At 36.6% G+C, this 24,789-nt stretch overlaps 2 protein-coding genes across 2 annotated transcripts; both read left to right on the top strand.

The window, feature by feature from the left end:
* The first annotated feature begins 393 nt into the window (after nt 1-393).
* On the top strand, nt 394-3,852 carry LOC132552511 (cytochrome c oxidase subunit 6A1, mitochondrial-like). Its single transcript, XM_060216694.1, has 3 exons — nt 394-562; nt 2,043-2,188; nt 3,617-3,852. Exons 1-3 carry the CDS (start codon nt 409-411, stop codon nt 3,698-3,700), a joined length of 384 nt encoding a protein of 127 aa, XP_060072677.1. The 5' UTR covers nt 394-408; the 3' UTR covers nt 3,701-3,852.
* A 1,572-nt stretch (nt 3,853-5,424) lies between these two features.
* Nucleotides 5,425-23,936, top strand: LOC132552502 (uncharacterized). The gene is given in 20 exon segments (XM_060216681.1): nt 5,425-5,435; nt 6,632-6,709; nt 6,896-7,132; nt 7,611-7,779; nt 10,556-10,730; nt 12,362-12,503; nt 12,880-12,971; nt 13,303-13,452; nt 13,939-14,147; nt 14,444-14,701; nt 15,778-15,894; nt 17,067-17,209; nt 17,924-18,044; nt 19,368-19,512; nt 21,103-21,296; nt 21,484-21,612; nt 21,796-21,919; nt 22,140-22,310; nt 22,537-22,633; nt 23,843-23,936. Coding segments are annotated over 20 exon segments (2,823 nt in total). The 3' UTR covers nt 23,904-23,936.
* Nucleotides 23,937-24,789: the final 853 nt, after the last annotated feature.

Genomic DNA, 24,789 nt, shown 5'->3' with positions numbered 1-24,789 from the left:
CACCATCAGGAACTTGTCGTTGTGTGGCTGTGAACGTGAAAATTGTATACAACAATTAACGAAGTAATACTCTTATGTATCATTAACTAATAAATGTATACTCATGTTGGCTGGTCTGTATTTTGATCCTAACATGGCATTACAATAGTAATGTTTGTCTCCTGTTTTGTTGTCGTCATATTTGTACCACTGCTTTATCAATATCATTAAACTTATTATTTTTTACTCATTATAACATATTTCCGGTAGTCTTTCAAATATCCAACACTGAAATGTTATACATCTATAATAAATAAATACTATTGTGAGTCTTAACTTAGATTTCTGACTCATGTCTCTTTGTGGTGGTTTAAGTGACACCGCCGCATTTATGACATATCATACGTGCTCTGACCTTCGAGAACAAAAATGGCGCTGTCGAGAGTTGGTCTGATGCGGCAGGTTCTAAAAAATGCTGTCAAAAGACCAGCGAACCAGCCAAAAAGGGATTGTGGCTACATTTATAGACCAACAGAGAGTGTAAAAGAAGGAGCTCACGAATATTACATCCCAGAATATAAAGGTATATCGATGTGAACTTCGACATGAAACTACACAATTTACCGGCCCATAAGTCTTTTCTTATAATGCATGGTAACAGTGGTGCGATGTAAATCATGCTATCAACGCTACTGCACACGTCAAGTACGCCGTGCTAATTTGTTAATCGGGTTTGGAACACCATCTGAAAGTCAAGAATAGGTCCGATGTATAACTCCGGTGCAGTATATCCTCGCCCTGACCTTGGTGCATCAGTCTCGGACACTTCAAGAATGAGTGTACATTGTTCGATAGCTATTGCAGCATAGGTACTACGTCGATGAATTGCAACTAAACAGAAAGAATAAGTAGACATATGAAACTGTTCTGTTACTATGATAAGATTGATTCTTTATTATGAAAAATGTAGTGTTATGACAATTATTTTTGGTAGAAGTGATTTTTACGTTAGAAATATTAACTTAACTAGTGTTTTGGTAACTCGATAAGTCTTTCGTTAATTTTATTGTAGCCCGAAGGACTCTGACTGTCTATTCGTGATTTTATTTTTGTCTTAGTCGCAGCCAATAGCCAGAATTCCTGGCTGTTTAAAGAGGCCAAGTTCAGCGACCTCTCCTAGGCTCAGCATTCAGGCAATGTTTTATATTGTTCACAACAATGGCAGTGCAATAGTTGTAAATCATACATCAATGCAAAGATAAATAATTTTTCTCCTCTAACTTGCATATGTGTGCAAACAATTAAATGTTATAAACTAAGTCTTTCCATTCATTTTCCCTAATGACTTTACTCTCCAAAATATTTAGAATGGCCACCACCATTATAGGACCTAATAAATGTTCAAATATGACATAGAACATCATTTAAATGCAGATAAAGATGATATACTTTTGGTGTCATAGGTGACAGATACAATTGTTTGTTGCTCCATGAAAAGATCAAGGATATTGTATATCTGTGTATAATCTGTTTGAGATCAGGCTCCTAGGATTCAGAGGAGAATCAGATATCATTCTATGGAATGCCTCAGAACTGGGATGTAAGAGTACAAAATGTTAATGAAGTCAGTTGTGTTATGCATATATATACCCCATTGTAAGAACTTTACTTTTACAATTTGAAGTTAAAATCTGATTATCAAAATCAAGGTTTTCCTAAGAGCCGGTCGCCGGCCAATTTGACCGGCTACTTTGATCATTTGGCTGCCTACACCAATCCAGTTCCATGATAATGTTCCATATACGACTACACGTACATGGCAGGCCAGCCTCCTACTTACACTACACAGCCAACTACTAGCAAAATTATGGAAAACCCTGCAAAATGTATATTGACTAGCTATATACAGTGTTTAGTACATGATGGGTACAGTAATGCCATTTAAACAAACAATTCTCTCAACATTTATGATAGCCTTATTAGCATTGTCATGTCCTAGTTTACCTTCATGTCCTTGTTTGAAATATTCAACAAAATATCACAGATTATCTTTACATTTTCAGCGGTGATTGAGAAAGAATACAAGACATCACTCAAGGTATCCATCCCACTTCTGATCACAGGAATGGTTCTAACCATACTGACTGAGGAACACTCTGAAGAGCGTCCTGAGTACCTCCCTTATGATTACATGTACATAAGGAAAAATGTAAGTTATAACATTAATTTGTTGAGAAAACAGTGATTATTCCTACTAAAACTTACCACTAAATCAAAAGTTTTGGTATATATCTACTGTTATGGAAAACCAAATGCATTAATGAAGGTAGTTGCCAGCGATTATACCCTATAGCTAGTCGTCACAGGAGACTATGACAATTGACATGTCAAATTACATACTGGAGCAGGAAGCTTAGAATCTGACTAGATTTTTAGTTCCCTCACCTGAACCAAAGACTCAAGTGAGATTTTGCTATTTGACTCCATCCACCTTTGGTAAACTTTTCTAGGCAGATTTTGATGAATTTTCATAGGAATGGTCAATACAGGATATTATCAATTTCTATCATGTTTTAAATGGAAAAGAAGTTCAAGATTGCCACCATCAAACACAACTTTAGGATCTCTTCTGAACTAATACTAATAGCTGGTTTACCATAAGAATGATATTGATGAAATTTTCTAGGAAAAATGACACTCATTTTAGTTAAAGGACAAGATAACAATACTGAAAAATGACTTGGAATTGATTTTCTAGCAGTATGTGTACATGAAGAGGTAAATAAGATTAAGGATCATATCAATGAGCTTTGAATTTTAATGGATTTAATTGTAATTTTTGTGGTCTCTATTAAACTATGTATACATGTGCATATACAAAAGTATACTGATTGATATTGGGCATAGTAGTCAATCACAACAGGTGAAGAGGCTTGGTTCATCAATTTATTGTCGACCGGTTTCGCCCCTTTATGGGGCTTCTTCAGGACAACATAATAGTAATTTTGCATACCTAAAGTACATAAAATGAGGGGACTTCTTCAATTATTCAATTATGACGTATGCTCAAGCGGCATAACTACCTCATGATTGTACATATATTATAAACATATTGATGACTTATTTGACCTGTGATGGCTTATACATTTATCTTTGGAATAACTTTTAACTTGAATTAAGATTTGCAGATGAAAAGTATGCAATATTGATTGATATTGATGACTTATTTGACCTTTGACCTTTGGTGACCTGTATATCTTGACCCTTGGCGTATGCTTGTCATTTTAGAATACAAGCATTAGAAAAATATTGACTATTGTGTTAAAAATATATTAACAGAAATAAAGAGTAGGCAGGAAAGGAATGATTAATTGACCATTGATATCTGATTTCTTGTTCTGAAACATACTGAAAGAGTTCATAAAATTCATTAAGCAAAATTTCAAATAGCTACACATAATAATGTGTCTCATGCTATGTGTAAAGAAATAATTACCAGATCAGGCGAACATTTAGGCCTATAGGTTTCTCGTCTTATTTTAAAATTATTTAACCAAAATTCAAAATTTAGAATTTCAGGTAAGAAGTCTGTTATCAGTCTCATTCATCATTAATACTTTTAACTTTGTTATTTCAGCCATTCCCCTGGGGAGATGGAAACCATTCATTGTTCCATTGTGATGACAGTAACCCTATGCCTGATGGATGGCCTGAAAAATAAGCCATTTTCAGCACTAGACAAAACTTTTTTCGATAGAAAAACTTTTAAGACAGTGTTTGTAACTAAGGAATGCCATGGTCAATCTGGCTGAAGCATTTTAAACTTAAAATATGGAACTTTTGTTTTGTGATTAAATAAACTTATTTGTTAAATTGTCTTTTGTTCTTATAATTTCCGAGACTTCAATCTGATGTCAACAGATCTGACATCTCTCCAGACATTGAAAATCATTAGTGACTACAGGTTTTCTATTTCTAGCACCACAGTCAGCAGATGGTGGGCTGTCCAAATTGGCTTTGTCCATATTCCATATGTCCAGGTTTAGGCTGTGCTTGTTATTTCTTGAGAAGTCCTTATTCTCAAAGGATTAAGTATTATAATTATTTTTTTTTTTTATTTTGGGGGCTAAGAAAGGATACGAATACTACATAATTTCCTCCAGTAAATGACCTTCAAGTTAAACACCTTTTTATTAAAACCAGAGTATTCATAGTGACCTTTATTGGACATATATGTTGAACATAGAATAAGAATCATAGAACTCATTATTCTTGCATTCTTGCCGTAATAACCATGTGAGCAATACAAATTATCTGGGCCTCTTGTTTGTTAAGCTATATAATGAGAAGCTCTGAATGGATCATTTCAAATATCACAATCTTTTCCTGGTCCATAGTTGTGCATGATTACATTTTGAAACTGGTGAGGAAAAACAGAAATGGCCAACAGGCGACCATCTTGGATTTTATAGTCGTAGCTTGTTATTGCAATTTCATATAGGTGCATGATGGATTGTTCTCAAACCTATGTAGGTCCTCATTTGTCCTAAGCTACCATGTCAATCATTTTAGGTGATTGGAACTAATTTGAAAAGTAATAATTCCAAAATCAGGTTTGTTTTTCTGAGTAAAAATCACCACTGCACTGTTCTAATGTTATCAATACACAAATGTCATTTCTTAATCAAATGTCAATGCAAGTTCACATAAATCTGTACAAGTTTAACCTCATATCTCATTGTATTCACAAGGATAGTTAGGTTAGACCTTTCGGGGTCAAAAACAAGGTCATCAATACAATCCTCTGGGTTCCATATATCAGTAGTCCTTGGGATCGAAACAAGGTTATTACAATCCTTGTGGTCAAAAGCAAAGTGACCAATACAATCCTCAGACTCAAGAACAAAGTTTCCATTACAATCCTCTTGGTAAAAAACGGTTACTTTTGCAATCCTTGGGGTCAAACAAAGTTACCATTACAAACCTAAGGGTCAAACAATGTTACCATTACAAACCTAAGGGTCAAACAATGTTACCATTACAAACCTAAGGGTCAAACAATGTTACCATTACAAACCTAAGGGTTAAACAAAGTTACTATTACAATCATTATTAAACCTTGTCACTGCTGTGGTTCCAACTAGCGGCCCTTTAGTCACTAGTCAGACACTCTACTGCTCAAAAAAAGGGAAATTCCTATAAGACTATTGAGGCAACCTGTACTCGCAACTTCTATGCTACTCCAACCTGCATGAAGTCTTCGAAAAACACCCTGTCACTGCTGGGGTTCAAATTACAGTTGTAACAACCCTTCTCTCTCTAGTCTGACACCCTACTAATCAAATAAAGGAAATTCTCACTAGCTGAGGATAGTAAGGTGACCTGTACTGTCAACATTTTCATATGTATGGTTACATTTAGATGACTTCTTCCCACAATTGAAAGATGACTGTGAAGTCTTTGAAAAGTTATAGAAAGTTTTGTTCTATTGACATATACCACGATGAAAAAAATGTTTTGAAATATAAGCTTCATTATTTCATTTTAGGAAATAATTTCATAAGATACATGCAGTATCAAAAATGGTCCTTGTCATTTACATTGTTCTTTCAAATATCTGTCAATAACTGCCATATTGTTAACATAACAAGTTTATCATCTGAAGTCATATTATGCTTTTCATTTAAATGTCGTGAACACTATCTTCATATAAACATAACCCTGGGGTAATTCACAAGTTAAGGGGTCACAGTTGCCCAGTGATTAAGGCGTCTGACCATTTGTGTCTCTTGCCCTCCATCTCTTGGTCGTGGGTTCAAGGTCAATATCAGGTAGTTACTCGGTACTGGCTGCAGGTTGTGTTTTTTTTTCTGGAAACTCCGGCTTTCCTCCACCTGGCACATTCATAAAACAACGATAAGCTGAATACAAAATACTTAGTATAATTCTTTCCAAAATGGTCAGATTCTTTAATGGCATGACCTATTCAGGAAAATGTTTCAGTGAAAATAAAAAAAATGTATATATATGTCTTACTTCAGCACTTCTGAATAGCATCTACCCATCAGCAAACTATGACATCCAAAAGAAACTTGTTCAAATCTAAATCTGAAATTGCACTGAAATTGTCGCTCAGCTGGGACCTAAAATCAATGTTTCTACATTACTACATGCACATACTAACAATGATTAATGTTAAGACACTTTATAGACATAATAATAAAATATCTAATAAAATTAATAAAACAATTTGAAAACGACTTGTGTTCCAGTTGTGTAGACATGTTTTTTATCATTATAGAAAGGAAAAAAGAGACCAGAACTGGAAAAATATATTTGATTTTGGTGCCATCTGAACATCGACCCCTTAAGCATATCATATGGTAGGATAATTTCATTTTTTAGTTTGACAACATCAATATTTCTTATACTGACAATACTTGATCTTCATACATGGCTGGGCCTTTATTTACAACAACAAAACGAATGCAATCAAATACCTGGAAACCTCCATGGGAACATACTTAATGTTTGAAAGTGAAAGTAGACTCTTGTCGCACAAGCGCTTTAATTAGTAGAATTATAGTTCATGTTAAGCATATAACTGATAATGATTTTCCAATTGATACGGAGCTGGAGTATGGTGTATCAGATGCTTTAACAGGATAAGACTCCCACGACTGTCTTAGAGGAAATACAGGAAGGAAGGAGACAGCAACATGAAACAAAGGTAGATATGTATATCGATTCACCAGACAATATATCAAGCACACTGAGATTCATATAAATATATCATAGAGTAAAGAATATATAGATGTAGAGTGGATGGTACTTAAGTAGTCGCTGGTTTCTGCTGATGTGTGGTTATAGATTTATATCTAAAAGAAAAGTTACATTTGTTTATCAAATGCTTCAGAATTAAAGGAAGCAGTGCAGCAACCCTGAACATGGGGAGTGCATCTTCAAAGAAGAAACATGAAAGAAGCTGGGATGAAAGGGAAATAAAAGAAACCAAGCGTGCCAAGACAGAACTGAAAATTGAGGAAGAGTTGCCCACAGAAACAGAGTATGATACCAAGTTCTGGGGGCCATATCTGTCTGACCGACAGTGGGGAACAGTCAGAGAGGACACAGAGGTGAAGGGTAATAGCTGGTAAGTCTGTAAGAATACATAGGTGAATAGTAAGTCAGGGAGGTTAGACAGGTGTACAGTAAGTCATGGAGATTAGACAGGTGTACAGTAAGTCACTGAGGTTAGACAGGTGTACAGTAAGTCACGGAGGTTAGACAGGTGTACAGTAAGTCAGGGAGGTTAGACAGGTGTACAGTAAGTCAGGGAGGTTGGACAGGTGTACAGTAAGTCAGGGAGGTTAGACAGGTGTACAGTAAGTCAGGGAGGTTAGACAGGTGTACAGTATTATAGTAAAATATCATAACAAGAAATCAATCTCATTTGTCCCTTGGAATTCACCACAATTTTTCACTGTACCTGGTTTTAAGTTGACAGAAATTAATGAATATACCTGGCCTTAATTTCATGTCTGGTCAGCTTGTGATTTATAATTCTCCTGACAATTGGTGAATTGATGGAATAAAAAAATTATCTAAAACATTATTATGTCTAATAACAGCTGGAATGCTGTTGGCCATGATGCAGCCCGTGAAAGGGTGTACATGTGGGGAGAGGATGGTTTGATGGGCGTTTCTGACTGGGAAGGTCGTTTGTGTGCCAGTCTTGCGCTATGGAATGGTAAAGATCCATTTCTTAAAGAGAGGCTGTTTGGTCTTTCAGGCCCAGAGGTTTGTACATATTTATTCTTTTTGCTGTTTTTGTAGTCCTGACATTGCTCTAGAGAACAGTTATCCCTAGTTGCAATCTGTATGAATTCAGTAGCTTGAGATTATCAAGTCATTCACTCACAAATGTGGACAATTCCGGGTCTTCTGGGATTCAAGTTTCTTTACAAATTTCATGCTAAATTTTCTAACTAAAATGAAAACAGTCATTTTGTTTTAATAGATTATGTTTTATACAACCAAATAAAACATAAGGCAACCATGGTGAGATGACTATATTGTTTAGGTGTATTGTGTAGGGTAACCATGGTGAGATGACTATATTGTGTAGGTGTATTGTGTAAGGTAACCATGGTGAGATGACTATATTGTGTAGGGTAACCATGGTGAGACGTCTATATTGTGTAGGTGTATTGTGTAGGGTAACCATGGTGAGATGACTATATTGTGTAGGGTAACCATGGTGAGATGACTATATTGTGTAGATGTATTGTATAGGGTAACCATGGTGAGATGACTGTATATGTGTAGGTGTATTGTGTAGGGTAACCCTGGTGAGATGACTATATTGTGTAGGGTAACCATGGTGAGATGACTATATTGTGTAGGGTGACCATGGTGAGATGACAATATCGTTTAGGTGTATTGTGTAGGGTAACCATGGTGAGATGACTGTATTGTGTAGGTGTATTGTGTAGGGTAACCATGGTGAGATGGCTATATTGTGTATGGTAACTGTATTGTGTAGGTGTATTGTGTAGGGTAACCATGGTGAGATGACTATATTGTGTAGGTGTATTGTGTAGGGTAACCATGGTGTAGGGTAACCATAGATGACTTTTTTGTGTAGGTGTATTGTGTATGGTAACCATAGTAAGATGACTATATTGTATAGGTGTATTGTGTAGTATTGTGTAGGGTAACCATGGTGAGATGACTATATTGTGTAGGTGTATTGTGTAGGGTAACCATGGTGAGATGACTATATTGTGTAGGGTAACCATGGTGAGATGACTATATTGTGTAGGTGTATTGTGTAGGGTAACCCTGTTAAGATGACTATATTGTGTAGGGTAACCATGGTGAGGTGACTATATTTTGTAGGGTAACCATAGTGAGATGACTATATTGTGTAGGTGTATTGTGTAGGGTAACCATGGTGAGATGTCTATATTGTTTAGGTGTATTGTGTAGGGTTGCTATGGTGATGGTGTATGGTAACCATGGTGATATGACTATATTGTGTAGGGTAACCATGGTGAGATGATATATTGTGTAATTGTGTAGGGTAACCCTGGTGAGATGTCTATATTGTGTAGGGTAACCATAGTGAGATGACTATATTGTGTAGGTGTATTGTGTAGGGTAACCATGGTGATATGACTATATTGTGTAGGGTAACCATGGTGAGATGACTATATTGTGTAGGTGTATTGTGTAGGGTAACCCTGTTAAGATGACTATATTGTGTAGGGTAACCATAGTGAGATGACTATATTGTGTAGGTGTATTGTGTAGGGTAACCATGGTGATATGACTATATTGTGTAGGGTAACCATGGTGAGATGACTATATTGTGTAGGTGTATTGTGTAGGGTAACCCTGTTAAGATGACTATATTGTGTAGGGTAACCATGGTGAGGTGACTATATTTTGTAGGGTAACCATAGTGAGATGACTATATTGTGTAGGTGTATTGTGTAGGGTAACCATGGTGATATGACTATATTGTGTAGGGTAACCATGGTGAGATGACTATATTGTGTAGGTGTATTGTGTAGGGTAACCCTATTGAGATGACTATATTGTGTATGGTAACCATGGTGAGATGACTATATTGTGTAGGGTAACCATGGTGAGATGACTATATTGTGTAGGTGTATTGTGTAGGGTAACCATGGTGAGATGTCTATATTGTTTAGGTGTATTGTGTAGGGTTGCTATGGTGAGATGACTATATTGTGTATGGTAACCATGGTGATATGACTATATTGTGTAGGGTAACCATGGTGAGATGACTATATTGTGTAGGGTTGCTATGGTGAGATGACTATATTGTGTATGGTAACCATGGTGAGATGTCTATATTGTTTAGGTGTATTGTGTAGGGTTGCTATGGTGAGATGACTATATTGTGTATGGTAACCATGGTGATATGACTATATTGTGTAGGGTAACCATGGTGAGATGACTATATTGTGTAGGTGTATTGTGTAGGGTAACCCTGTTGAGATGACTATATTGTGTAGGGTAACCATGGTGAGATGACTTTTTTGTGTAGGTGTATTGTGTATGGTAACCATAGTAAGATGACTATATTGTGTAGGTGTATTGTGTAGGGTAACCCTGGTGAGATGACTATATTGTGTAGGGTAACCCTGTTGAGATGACTATATTGTGTAGGGTAACCATGGTGAGATGACTATATTGTGTATGGTAACCATGGTGAGATGACTATATTGTGTAGATGTATTGTGTAGGGTAACCATGGTGAGATGTCTATATTGTGTAGGTGTATTGTGTAGGGTAACCATGGTGAGAGGTCTATATTGTGTAGGTGTATTGTGTAGGGTAACCATGGTGAGATGACTATATTGTGTAGGGTAACCATGGTGAGATGACTCTATTGTGTAGGTTAACCATGGTGAGATGTCTATATTGGTTAAGGTAACCATGGTGAGATGACTATATTCTGTAGGTGTATTTATTATATTGGGAGGTGACTTTATCTTGTAGGTATAATGTATATGGTATCTAGGTTGTATTGGTGTTTGTTTAGGGTAACCATGGTGAAGATGTGAAGGAGTTGTACTATTACCTTGACAACACTCCAGACCACACATACATGAGGTCACTCTACCGTTACCCTATGGATGAGTTTCCCTATGTCAGCCTCCGCAACCAGAATGTGGCAAGGGAAGTAACAGACAGAGAATTTGACATCATGGATACAGGTAGAATATTTTACTTGTAGATTTTGATGAAAACTCTAGCTGTTTTATTTTGACATTTATCATATTTTCTGAATACCATTGTGTTTTGTGAAGAAGTTTTTTCTGTTAAACCAGAATGTCAATTTTGTTGCTCTGTACTTAAATTTAAAAACATTTCAAACTTGACAGAAAAGAAACAACCGTGAAATGGAATTCCTCCCTGAAATGTCAGCTGATGGTGTTGTTAGTCTGAAGCTAGCATAGCTCAAATATTGCATTAGGAAAATGGATGTAAAAAGTATTGACTTATGATACTTAAAAAGAAAAAAAGTTAGAAGGTTGTTCAAACTGATATACTATAATGCTATATATTACATCTATATTATAGCTGTAGCCTTGTAATTCTATTGTTTAATCTGTTAGAGTGATTCAAATATTTGTGATATTATTCTTTTCATGATATTGGTTCATACCCACTTTATCTGAGGAATGTCTTGTCAGAAACCTATGGCAAGTCACTCACATTTCACAAACTGTGTCTGTGAGCAGCTGTAGAGAAGTTAAAGTGTCTCACACTAAATCAGGTGCTGAGCCACAGTACAAAGTTATCTCCCTTCAGTCCACATATATCACTTTATGTACAAAGTCGTCTCCCTTTGTTCCCAATGCATTATTGCTATGATTAATACATTCTATCAGCGGGTATCTGTGAAAAAGGCAAAGTGTCTTGTACTGAAATAAGGTCTGATGCCGCAATATATACAACATTGTCTCCCTTTATTTCTATTGTGTCACTTTATCCCAACGGTATCTCATTAACACTGCCACACACAAAGTCAAATTTTTGTAATGAAACATTCACAATCTGGGGTGAACTGGTAGTTTAAACCCTTTTGATTCCTACATGCAGACACTGAATTTTATTTTCCAATAAAACTAGAAGACCACATGTACGGAATTAAAGATGGTTTCAAGTGACATTCAATAATACTCATTGTACACAATACTTAAGAAAACACAGCTTTATACACATGTACATAAAAACATTGTTCAAAGGCCAATGTTGAATTGCTTGGTATCAAGTTTTCAACAAAGACAAGATATTTGTGTGAATAATTATTTGTACATAGTAAATACAACAACATTTGTAAAAATTGAAAGTTTACACTGTAAATATAAGTCCAAATATTTATACCAAACTGAATTTTATCCTTCAATAAAATCAGCAAAAAGACACTTTAATCCTTGAATAATGTTCAGGGTGACTGAGTGTCACTTGCTGGACCGGGTTTTGTAACTCACTATGTTGTATACCTTTGTATCTAGAGTTATCCCCCTTTGTTCACTTGGTCTGATGATGTTTGTTTAAAGTTCCCATAAAGATATCATATTTTTGAAGTGAAAAACTTTAATCAGTTCCAGTCATTGTGCTATACAGCTTTCTATCTCAACATCTGAGACATGTAGATTTTGAGTAGAACTAGCTAACCTTTCTCAGATTTGGACTTAAATAGGAATAATTTAATCTTAAAGGCAGGATGAGTTGATATGCTAGTCTTATTGTCTGCATACATTAATCAATATTAAATGTTGAAACTCTGCAATGTTTATGTGAGATGAAATTACTTGTTTATCATGTCTTGCACATGCAGGTGTGTTTGACAAGAACCGTTACTGGGATGTGTATACAGAGTATGGAAAGGACACCAACGGCAGCCTTGTCTGTTCTTATACTCTCCATAACGGATCAGATAGTACTGCATCCATCTCCATTATACCACAGTTCTGGTACAGGTAAGGTCACATCTTACCTAGATACATTATATACATGCATATTCATCAGAGGTTTGCTGTATTATTCTGACAGTATACCTATTTCATAGTTTTGTGTATATACTCACATTATGGACTAACTTAGAGACGAAATGGTGTCACATATTTCAAATTACATGATTACATCACAATGGGGACACGTAAGGAAGATATATAATGAAAATTTAATTGTTTTCTGCAATATTTGCAAAATATTGGATCATGTAATGGATAAAATCACATACTTATTTCATACGTTACCTGATTGATGAACTTACCATATCTCCAATTCACTTTGACTCACCCAAGTTTTTTTTCTCAATATCATGAGGTAAACATATGTGTACAATGTTATCAGAAACACCTGGTGTAAGCAGTCTTTAAAAGAAGATGCCCGTCCTAAGATGTCACAGACTACACCTTTTGTCCTGGAGGCTGTTTATAGTCTAGGTAGGTTTACATCTCACTCATGGGAGTCTATTTGTACTTGATTTCGTTTTAAAACCTCTGCAGGTCATTGTAGAGCAACTGTCCATGAATACTCCATTAATTGCTGAATAAATTAACAGTCAAGTTTAATATTTTTCTTTAAGAGATTCCCTTCTCTAGCAGGTGTGCTTTATTTTTTGTGAGATTTTAATCTGCATTGAATTTCTTTGATGCTCTTAATCCACACGTTAACATGTTTACAAATTCCAAATAGTTTCAGTATAAATAGATTTCTGTGTATGATATTTTATTAAGTCTTATTTATGATTTTATGTTCTTTGATGCCACAAAGGATCGTTTGTGGTTAGGCTTGGTGTTGATGATGCAGAACGTCCTCCAGAAATAGTGTTTACTGAAAACGAGGATAAGTGTACATACCTCCAATCCAGCCTTAAAGAACAACAATATTACAAGGATGCCTTTCATCTATATGTTGTTAATGGTAAGTACAAGACATAACCAACGTTATCAGACAATAATCCCACGTCATGTAAGCAGCCCACACCTTTAGCAGTTTTAGTAGGGATGTAAACACATGCCTTGTATACTGTAAAATTAATTATTTTCTTTGTTGATTCCATGGGTACTCTTTATCCAGAACTTCATTGATCTTCAAAATGATAAACAGATTAAAATTAATGTGAAATTTTTGTATTTGTGGATTTCATAAATAAAATTTATCCACAAAATCAATGCCAACAAAAAAGAACTTTTCTGAAAAAACATGAAATTTGAGCCCAATGAAATATGTTCACCAAATCTCCCTACTGCAAGCCACAGGAATGTGTTTTGGTTCCTTCGACTTACTAAAGGATAAATATAGAATTTAAGTAGAATATGTTGATTTTAAGTCATGTCTTGTTTTCATTAGGTTCATCAGATTCAATCTGACTATATTTAGGTTCAGGGTTATGTATATGTTAAACAGGAAAGAAGGAGGCAATCAGGAGAGAGGGACCAACAACAAAGTGTGCAGCTGTATATCAGCTAACAGTGCCCCCTGGTGGTCACAAGAAGGTGTGCTGGGGGCTGTATCCAAAGGAAAACTGTAACACAAGCAATCTGTGGGATGTTTCAAAACATGTTCAGGATGTTATAAAACAGAGGTCTTTGGCAGCAAATGATTTTTATCAATTGGTTTGTATTTTTATATACCAAAAAATTACTTCACAATAAAATTTGCATCTCTATTTTCATTTTTGGGAAAGTTAAAGGGTAAATGTACAAAGTATAAACATAAAAAAATTAAATGAGAAAAGCTTCATTTGATTTAGTTGTATAAAGTTCACTGTAGTCTACACTTCTCCTTAACAAAATTGCATGTAGTAGGATTATAGTAAGGACAGTAGACTATACAGGGTATACTGACTATCAGACAAGAAACCCTGTATCACATTGAACTTAAAGACTGAATCTTTCTGTTATTAATGTAGATGTTTCCTGATGGCTGGGATAAAGAGTGGTCAGTGGTGGCCAGACAAGCCTGTGCTGGACTTCTCTGGCACAAACAGTACTACAGCTACAACGTCAAAGATTGGATTGACAAAGTCCACAAGAATGACAGGCAAGATGCAGGGTGCTGTGGCGCATTTAGAAAAAAGAGGAACCCTTCCACGATCAGAAATAACCAATGGAAACATTTCAACGCTCATGATATCATATCTGTACCTGATAAATGGGAGTTTCCTTGGGTAAGAAGACATTGTGTAGACCATGGTACTGTAAAGTATTGCTATTTGCGATACTACACTGTTGGATCTGTTTAACACTGTACATTTATGAAAAGAAGGGTACATAATACTATTACCGGAACTTTCCATATATGAGTACTGATTGATAAGTTGTGAGCCTCATATTTAAGGGTTTGATGGCAGACATAGTGCAATATTTTTCATCATACTCCCTTACAGTATCTATACACTTTTGCCGGCGATGTTTAAGGGCCTCAATATCACTTTTAAAGAAGTTATTTTCTCGACAAATCAGACAGTCCTCCACTGCATATATGACGTCATCATCTGACCAAAAGTTGGTACAGGAAACGGCCTTTTTTTCAATTGTGGAAATAAATGAATGTCTGATGGAGCAAGATCAGGTGAATAAAGCAGATGCTCAATCAATTCAAAGCCACAATCGTTAATGGCAGCCAGGGCACACCTGGTGTGCTTCTGACCAACGGTCAGAAGTCTTAGCACCCAGTGGGCTGAGAGCTTGTAAGAATTGAATGTACTCTTTCCTATAAAATCCCAATTATACTGGTTATATATCTCTCTGTAACTTGCCTGTCAGCCATAACAATATCATGGACTTTATCGACCATTTCTGGGGTTGCAATAGTGACAGGCCTTCCAGGACAGTCATCATCCCAAAGGCTCTTCTTGCCACACTTAAATTCCACTGCCCACCTTGTGTTTGTAGCATATGAAGGAGCATCATTCCCTTGTGTTGCTACCATTTCAGTATGGATATCCTTAGGTGTTGGACATTTCTTATGAAAATACTAAATAACTGCTTTTTCAATGATTTTGTGCATTTTGCAAAAATCACTTGCCTTGTTTACTTACGAGTGCTACCTCTTCGACATAAACTGACCAAATGGCACAAGTCTTCTGATACATAGCCTCAAATAGTCCAAGAATAGTAGAGCTAAATAAAGACATCCCTGCTTGACTTCTTCAACACAAGGCTCACCACTTATCAATCAGCCCTCGTATAGAACTACCATTAGGAACTTGTACATGATTTTTTTATTTTTGTTGTTGTCCAGTTTGCTCCATGGGATACAGCCTTTCAGATGATTCCGCTGATGAGACTTGACTCAGACTTTGCGAAAGACCAGCTGCTGTTATTACTATCTGACCGTTTTCTCCATCCGTCCGGACAGGTAACTTTTTACAGATTGTCATGTGCATTAACCCTGTGCGTGGTGTGCAATCAATGATAACTTGTTGTGTCCAGGCTTACTACATATTGAGTTTTTATTTAATGATCAATTTTAGCTTTCGGATGTTCCTTGAGTTAATGGTATGTTATTGATATCATGTTTGGATGTTGGCAATATCTTTTTAGCCCTCCATTATCATTCCAGGATGTTCAGGCCACCATCTTGGGTTTTAACAGTACTAGTATTTTATCACTCTTTTTGGAGCTTTGTATAATGGATGATTTTCAGATTTCACATGAAGGTTCCCCTTGGGTTCTAGTTGTAAATTCAGCAATTTTGGACTTCTTGGAAAAAACAAAATGGCCAACAAGTGGCCATCTTGAATTTCGAAAATTACTTTTTAACATTATGATTTTTAAGATATTATTTCTTTAGAATTACAGGACAGATATTTCTCATTTTCATATGAATATTCCCCTTGGCCCCTAGTTGTGCATTGTCCTGTTTTTTGGCTGATCAAAGAAATAAGATGCAAATGGCTGCCATATCGCCCTGATTTGAAATTGCAAGTTTGTTAATGCTAGTTTATAAGAAACATTGGATGTTTGCTTCTCAAATTTCATACAAACATTCCCCTTAGGCCCTAGTTATGCCCTTTTTATTTAAAAAGGGATCAGAAAAACAAAATGGCTGACAGTCAGACGTCTTCAGTTTTGACAATGAACGTTTGTTATCACTCCTTCTTTAAAAGTAGTGGATTGGTGTTTCTCAAATTTCTTATATAGGTTCCCCTAGTTTTACACTTTCGATTTTGGGACAAAGCAAAATGGCAGACATGGGGCCATCTTTGATTTTTATAATAAAAGTTTGTTTAACAGCATTCCATAAGAAGTACTGGATATACATTTCTCAAATTTTCATTAGAACATAGCTCTTTTAAGACCAGAATATGAAGTTAAAGCAGTACACTGTGGAGAAACTTGGGCAAGATACAGTTTTGGTACCTATAATGTTACTTGCTAATATCTGAAATTTAAGTTTTAGTTTTCAGTTACATTTTGTAACAAGGAGAGGTACTAAGTAACAAGATACAGAACTGTATATCTTGTCCTGTTCACATGAGAGTGAGAAAAGTACATTATAAATTGTTCCTCCACTATTGTCTGTTTCAGATGCCAGGATGTGAATATGAGTTTAGTGACATGAATCCCCCGATTCAGGCTTGGTCAGTGCTCAAGGTGTACAAACAAGGTGGATCAAAGGACACAGACTTCCTGATCAAAGCCTTCCAGAAGCTAAGCCTGAACTACCAATGGTATGTATGACAGGTTCATAAGCCATACATACAACAAGTTCATTAGTCAGGGCCTTCCTGTGACTCAGCCTGAACTACTGATGGTACATACAACAAGTTCATTAGTCAGGGCCTTCCTGTGACTCAGCCTGAACTACTGATGGTACATACAACAAGTTCATTAGTCAGGGCCTTCTTGTGACTCAGTCTGAACTACTGATGGTACATACAACAAGTTCATTAGTCAGGGCCTTCCTGTGACTCAGCCTGAACTTCTGATGGTATGTGTGTCAGGTTAATGATTCAGGGCCTTCCTATGACTCAGCCTGAACTATCACTTGTGGCTCAGCCCGACTTACCATTGGGATATGTGATAGATTTATGATAAGCCAGGAATTTCCTTTGGCTTAGTCTGATTATCACTAATAGGTAAGACTGGTTGATTAGGAAATTGTGGCATTTTGGTGTCTGCTAATCTAACATCCAATGCCTTTGAGTGGCCAGAACTACAGACCTAGGTTATAGAGCAATGTTACCCTGTAGTAACAGATGTCCATATCTTCCTCCAATATAGACAGAAATTAACCTTAATTTATCTTGTGATATTGTCTGGGTTTGGAAGCTGATTCTTTTCCTTGAACTTGTTTTGATAAATTGCAATTAAATATTCAATAATACTAGAACAGTGGGAAGGACTCCATGGTACATGGGTTTTACTATTTTTAATTTTCCCAGGATGTTGACGGAGAAGTGCTTGTGGAACCAATACATATTCCATGGAGGGTTCTTGGGCCTCGATAACATCAGTGCTATAAATAGATCAGCACCCACACCTGTTGACACAGAAATGGAACAGGTAAGCAGTTGTTGTTTGTTAATGACTTATGTTCCTTTTAGGAAAAATAAGAACATTAATTTATTACTATTGTATCTATATCTACAACAAGTTGTAATAATAAAATGTGAATTATGGCTCTGATCGCAGAGCCAGTATACCCATTCAGTAACTTAAGTGGTAAATACAGATTGATGCACATATCAAGAAAGTTTTTAGCTGTGACACCATTTTTAAGGATGTGATGAAAGGGTTGTCAATCATCTGTCAATCTGTGATCATTAATCCCTCTCCAGAACTACAACGCCTTGATAGTTGATATTCCTGTGTAAGTTGAGGAGAGAAGGGGCTTTCTATTTTCATTATAAGGATTATCTATTTTATAGGTCATAGGGGTCATATATGTTTGAATTTCAAAAATATTGTCTAATTTTGCTGAAATTTTATATATACCCCCCTACCCCTGGTAATTGTTATGAAAAATGGTAATTATCTGGTATTAATTTTCAAAACATATGAGGTTATTTGGTTGCCATGGTAATCTGATAAGACATTGAAACAGAAATATTATGGGCCATCTGTAGATGTGCATACATTTTCTTGTTTTTAATTTTTTTTTTATATGTAATTTTGGTTGCCATCAGATGAGCATAAGATTAATGAACCAAAGGACACAAGTTTGAATCCTAGCAGAGATATTGGAAAAAATAATGACCTCTGTTATGTTGGCACCTATGTAGGGATTCAGGAATAATACTTAACATTACTGTCACAAGTATCGCTATAGTCCCTGGAAACCTGAGGTCAAGTTAGTTCTTTACTGGAAGGGGAGAACAGTAAGTAACCCTGGAAAATACTAGCTGCAATGTACTAGTAAGCCATAGGTCCTTGGTTCAAATCCTAATGGAGGTGAGATGAATGATGAGCTCTGTTACATCAGCATTATCAGACATATGGCATGCAATACTACCTGAATCTTTTATAACTTTATTTTAGGGATTAAATTACAAGTTTGTGTCAGTGTTTTGTAAAATAGTGGTAAGATAATGTGTATCACTTAGGGGTGACAGTTAGGGGGGGACAGTTAGGGGGGACAGTTAGGGGTGACAGTTAGGGGGAACAGTTAGGGGTGACAGTTAGGGGGGACAGTTAGGGGGGACAGTTAGGGGGACACTTATGAGGCTGAGAATGACTGTGTAAATATGATCTTGGAGAAATCTTACAGCAGGTTATCATACAGAGGCCTTTCTGGTTCTGATTTACAATCAGTACTGCCATACTAGGTCATTTACACTGAAACAATGTCATGTTATGTCACTTACTCCCTCATTGTATCATCTTCAGGCAGACGCTACTGGCTGGATGGCATTATTTGCCCTTAATATGATGGAGATGGCCCTGACACTAGGATACACAGATTCAGCTATATCACATCTCATGGATTTTGTTAAGGTGTTTCAGGCCTTAAACTTAGATATTAGGTGTGGAGGTAGGTGGCATAAGATGGCTGGAGAGTTCCACAAAAATTTATATCCAGACGGAAATAATTATGATGTACTTGATATTGTTATTTTCATCCATTTTGGATGGCTTAAAATGGCTTCCCAAGCAGAAGGCAAGACAAATATCAAATATACAGCTGTATAAATCTAACAGCATAGATAATGAATTTTGTCCCATGAAGAATTAGCCCTTATTTATGAGCCCAACATCATCAGATAGTTGGATATCCAAATCACCCTATGTACATTAGTCACATCTATTTCCTTAGAAATACTGGATGTTTCTTTCTAAAATTTCATGTGCAGGTGCCCCTTGGTCCTTAGTTGTGCCCTTTGGATTTTGGGAGGGATCAGAAACGTAGAGTGGCCAATAAGATTATTATCAATATATTGTAAGAGGAATTTTGAAATACGTATAATTAAGAGCTAAATCAGAAAAGAACAAAAGAGAAAAGAAGTAAAGAGATTCAAATAAAAAAAAATAAAGATCAAAAGATGGTGGGTGCCAAGATCCCTCTGGGATCTTTTGTCTTCATGGAAGAATGTTTTATTTTAGATGTCTCACTGTTGATTTATATATATTTTGTGTTGTTCACAGTTCCTGTCAAATAAAACTGGCTATGCTCTAGATAGTATTCTGTATATATTCCAGTACTCTTGTCCATTGTCTTTATAATGTGACCACATAGGGTGTCATGCTGGAGGGCTTCATCAGTACACTTTTGTGTGATAGCACTATGAATCAGCTAGTTCCTCACCATCACACAGAGGATTACATGAACAACACAGCCTCCCAGCTACAAATCCTCACCATCACACAGAGGATTACATGAACAACACAGCCTCCCAGCTGCAAATCCTCACCATCACACAGAGGATTACATGAACAACACAGCCTCCCAGCTACAAATCCTCACCATCACACAGAGGATTACATGAACAACACAGCCTCCCAGCTGCAAATCCTCACCATCACACAGAGGCTTACATGAACAACACAGCCTCCCAGCTGTCTTCCAGACAAAGAACATACCAATGTACTATGAAAAAGGTTAATTTTGGTTGGGGTTTTATTTTCATATTTTTTGTTGGTCTGTGGACTTTATATGTTAACAAATGGCCAAAGATTATCATAAAGTTAATTATGGATTTCATGAGTACATTGGTACAATCTTTCAACAAAATCAAGAACCAACAAAAAATATTTTAGAAAAGATATTTGATTTTACTGGAGTGTTTGGTATAAAACCAGTTACCTCCCTTTGACCATGGCTGAGGATTTAAGGGCCTTCATATTACACATTTTATACAATAACTTTTGTCAATCACCTTTGCAGTGGAATATAGACAAACAAACTTTAAATTGACCGTTGAAATATGAGAGAATTTTTCAGGAATGTGGTGATATAATGTGGACTGATACAGATACTGCACACAACAAGAACTTCCCATTTTATTTGAACATGAAGAATGTGTGTGGTGTTGTCTCTGGAACAGAAATCTGGTATTCAAGTCATACTTACTGCTCTTTATACATCATTGAGGATTTGTTTTAACTCTTCGTTTATTTCCTACAGGTTTGTGGCATGATGAAGACAAATTTTATTATGATGTGTTATCTAAGAAGGGTCAGAGGTCAGCGATACAGCTTCGGTCATTGGTCGGCCTTGTACCATTGGTAGCCTGTACTGTGATTGATCAGTTAAATACAATAAGGGACCAACTTTTCTATATACAACTGGAGCAGCTCTGCAAAGAACACTCCAATCATGTGGGTTAACACCTGACTTATTTACACCACTCTTGTAACACTGAGCTTCATTTCCAAGAAACTTTTGTAAAATATCTACAGAACAGCAATTTGAATATCAGATTTATAATGGATGTTCATTATTCAAACAGTAACAATACTCTATGTACAAGATATGTAATCAATGTCAAATGTGTACCTGTTTTAGATATGGCGATTGAAGGATGGCAGGTTTGCTCTGTCTGCAGTCCCAAACATGCGACTGGAACATATCCTACACTACCTCACGGATGAGAAGGAATTCCTATCACAGTATGGAGTTCGCTCCCTTTCTAAGGTCAGCTGCACATTTTGGTATAGTTTTTTAGCCACTAAGTATAAAATTAAACTTCTGAATGTTTTATTTATGAAATCTCCGTCATGTGTGTATTGTGTCAGCTTAGAAAAATAATTGTGTATATCAGCTTATTGTTTATTACATAAGTAAGACTTTACTGATATGTCTGTTTTGTTTACTTAGTATTACTGGGACAACCCATACGAATTCCATCCTGGAGACAGTCCAGTTAAATATAATCCAGGCGAGTCCACCTCAGAAATGTTTGGAGGCAACAGTAACTGGAGAGGGCCAATCTGGCTCTGTAGTAAGTATATTAAATATTGTCTTATAAATAAATGTATATATGGGTATATAGAGAGGTACCAAGTGTACTGGGAGTGTCAAAGACCTGGGTATATGTATATATATAGAGAAATATCAAGTGTACTACCCGGATGTCTAGAGGCAAACCCTACTTCATAATTCATATTAAGAAAGATATCAAGTGTTCTTAAGATATGACCTTTAACCTTTACCAATTTCAGTGAACTATATATTGGTGGAGGCCCTAGAGATGCACCATACTTTGTGTGATGGCAGTATGACAGTTCGTGTTACCTCTGGGCAGACATTAGACCTACAGGCTATTGCCATGGAGATTTGTAATAGGATTGTTGCTTTGTTTATGCCAAGAGATGGAAAAAGACCACTGCATGGTAACTAAGGCAATGTCTGTCACCTGTCTGTGAAAAGTAAAATATCACTTTCTCTTTTTTTGTTTCACCACCTGCAGTGACACTTTTAAAATTAATATCATCAAAACATGAAATCACTAAATATTTTACTTTTTAGTTGCTTTGATATAGCCTAATCAAAACCTGATTTGACTTACCAGAGTAACAGAGATGAAAGACAATCTGATGTTTTACTATGTCCTTACAGGAGAAGATTTAAAGTACACTACTGATCCTCTGTGGAAGGACCTGATTCTCTTCTATGAATACTTTCATGCTGACACAGGCAGAGGGTGTGGGGCAAGGTAAGTGACAAGGATTACCATGGTGATATAGGTAGAGGGTGTGGGGCAAGGTTAGTGACAAAGATTATCATGGTGATACAGGCAGAGGGTGTGGGGCAAGGTAAGTGACAAGGATTACCATGGTGATATAGGTAGAGGGTGTGGGCCAAGGTTAGTGACAAAGATTACCATGGTGATGCAGGTAGAGAGTGTGGGGCATGGTAAGTGACAAGGATTACCATGGTGATATAGGTAGAGGGTGTGGGGCAAGGTAAGTGACAAGGATTACCATGGTGATATAGGTAGAGGGTGTGGGGCAAGGTTAGTGACAAAGATTACCATGGTGATACAGGTAGAGAGTGTGGGGCATGGTAAGTGACAAGGATTACCATGGTGATACAGGTAGAGGGTGTGGGGCAAGGTAAGTGACAAAGATCACCACGGTGATACAGGTAAAGGATGTGGGGTAAGGTAAGTACAAGGATTACCACGGTGATACAGGTAGAGGGTAAGGGGCAAGGTAAGTGACAAGGATTACCATGGTGATATAGGTAGAGGGTGTGGGGCAAGATACGTGACAAGGATTACCATGGAGATACAGGTAGAGGGTGTGAGGCAAGGTAAGTGACAAGGATTACCATGGTGATATAGGTAGAGGGTGTGATGCAAGGTAAGTGACAAGGATTAACATGGTGATACAGGTAGAGGGTGTGGGGCAAGGTAAGTAACAAAGATTACCACAGTGATACAGGTAAAGGGTGTGGGCCAAGGTACGTGACAAGGATTACCATGGTGATACATGTAGAGGGTATGGGGCAAGGTAAGTGACAAGGATTACCATGGTGATACAGGAAGAGGGTGTGGGGCAAGGTACGTGACAAGGATTACCATGGTGATATAGGAAGAGGGTGAGGGGCAAGGTACGTGACAAGGATTACCATGGTGATACAGGCAGAGGGTGTGGGGCAAGGTAAGTGACAAGGATTACCATGGTGATACAGGTAAGTGTGGCTTAAGGTAAGTGACAAGGATTACCATGATGATACAGATAGGTTTGGCTAAAGGTAAGTGGGTTACCATGGAAAACAAGAAGAGGATGTTGAGCATGGAAAGATTATTTAAGTTACTAATGGGCTAGAAACATTCTTTACATTCTCTGGAAATAATGACATGTTACTTGTTTTCAGCTAACAATACAAGGGTTTAAGTTTCTTTTCTCTTTTTTTTTAGTCATCAAACTGGATGGACATCATTAATCATTGAATTCTTCTACAAGGTCTTAAACAAGTGAAGAGCTGAAGTGGTCAAGGAAAGATATGTAATATTAGCCACATAAATAGCAGGAAAGTGTTACATCGTAATGTATCATCATGATCACTGTTGAAAGATGTAGGATGTGAACTTGAGTGACAGAATCTGGTTACCAAACACTTGTGACAGTGCATTTATCTGAAGTATTCCAACAGGTGCTGACCCTGCTACAGGGAGATACGTGGTGGAACCGAGATCTGGTAGGATAGGCTGTCCAGTGAGAATGGTAATGAGATGAGACAAATTAACACCATTATGACTGGATAATGGATTAAAACTTACAAATTGACCTCATCCTGATTTTCTGTTGAATTCCTTCTGTCTAGAGCTGTGTTGTCCATTTAGAATGAATTCCTCTAGACCTGAATTTGACTTTGTCTACCTGTATGTTTAATGTTCAGAGAGACAATACCATGAACAAGGGGTTAGGTATCACAGTTTTGTATTGATCGATGCCAAAAGCTTATTTGAAGAACATACAAGCTGTAGTAATATTGTAAGGGTAGTGTGTAGATTTTCCTGTCATTATTTTTCATAAGGAAATTCCTGCTTAAGTTATGTCCTTTTTAAGACTAATGCAACACTGAGCCTAAACAATGAGTTTAATGTGAGAGCAAAAGGAACCCAGAGCGAATGTTTCCCTGTATATACATGTATACCATGTACCCAATTCAAACAATATATTCAATCAACACTCAACAATTTAACATATATATTTAGTACATATGGGATGAGAAAACAAGCTTAAAGCTGACATTAATTCCTGTAGCTAATTTAATTGCTGGAATTCATGATATTAATTCATGAATAATTGAAGTATATAAACAAATCTTGGAGGAGAGATATGATGTTTCTAACTAGGCATC

The sequence above is a fragment of the Ylistrum balloti genome, unplaced genomic scaffold, assembly GCF_031769215.1.
Source record: "Ylistrum balloti isolate Yb309-2 unplaced genomic scaffold, AGI_CSIRO_Ybal_v1 Utg370252, whole genome shotgun sequence".
Classification (NCBI taxonomy): Eukaryota; Metazoa; Mollusca; class Bivalvia; order Pectinida; family Pectinidae; genus Ylistrum; species Ylistrum balloti.
Note: the sequence above shows the minus strand (reverse complement) of the source record. Positions and strands in the feature narration are given on the sequence as shown.

Excerpts from the sequence above, each read along its gene's own strand:
- LOC132552511 (XM_060216694.1), top strand. The coding sequence starts at position 409 with ATGGCGCTGTCGAGAGTTGGTCTGATGCGGCAGGTTCTAAAAAATGCT. Across the intron at positions 563-2,042 it reads TTACATCCCAGAATATAAAG|CGGTGATTGAGAAAGAATAC; the intron begins GTATATCGATGT and ends TTACATTTTCAG. Across the intron at positions 2,189-3,616 it reads ACATGTACATAAGGAAAAAT|CCATTCCCCTGGGGAGATGG; the intron begins GTAAGTTATAAC and ends TTGTTATTTCAG.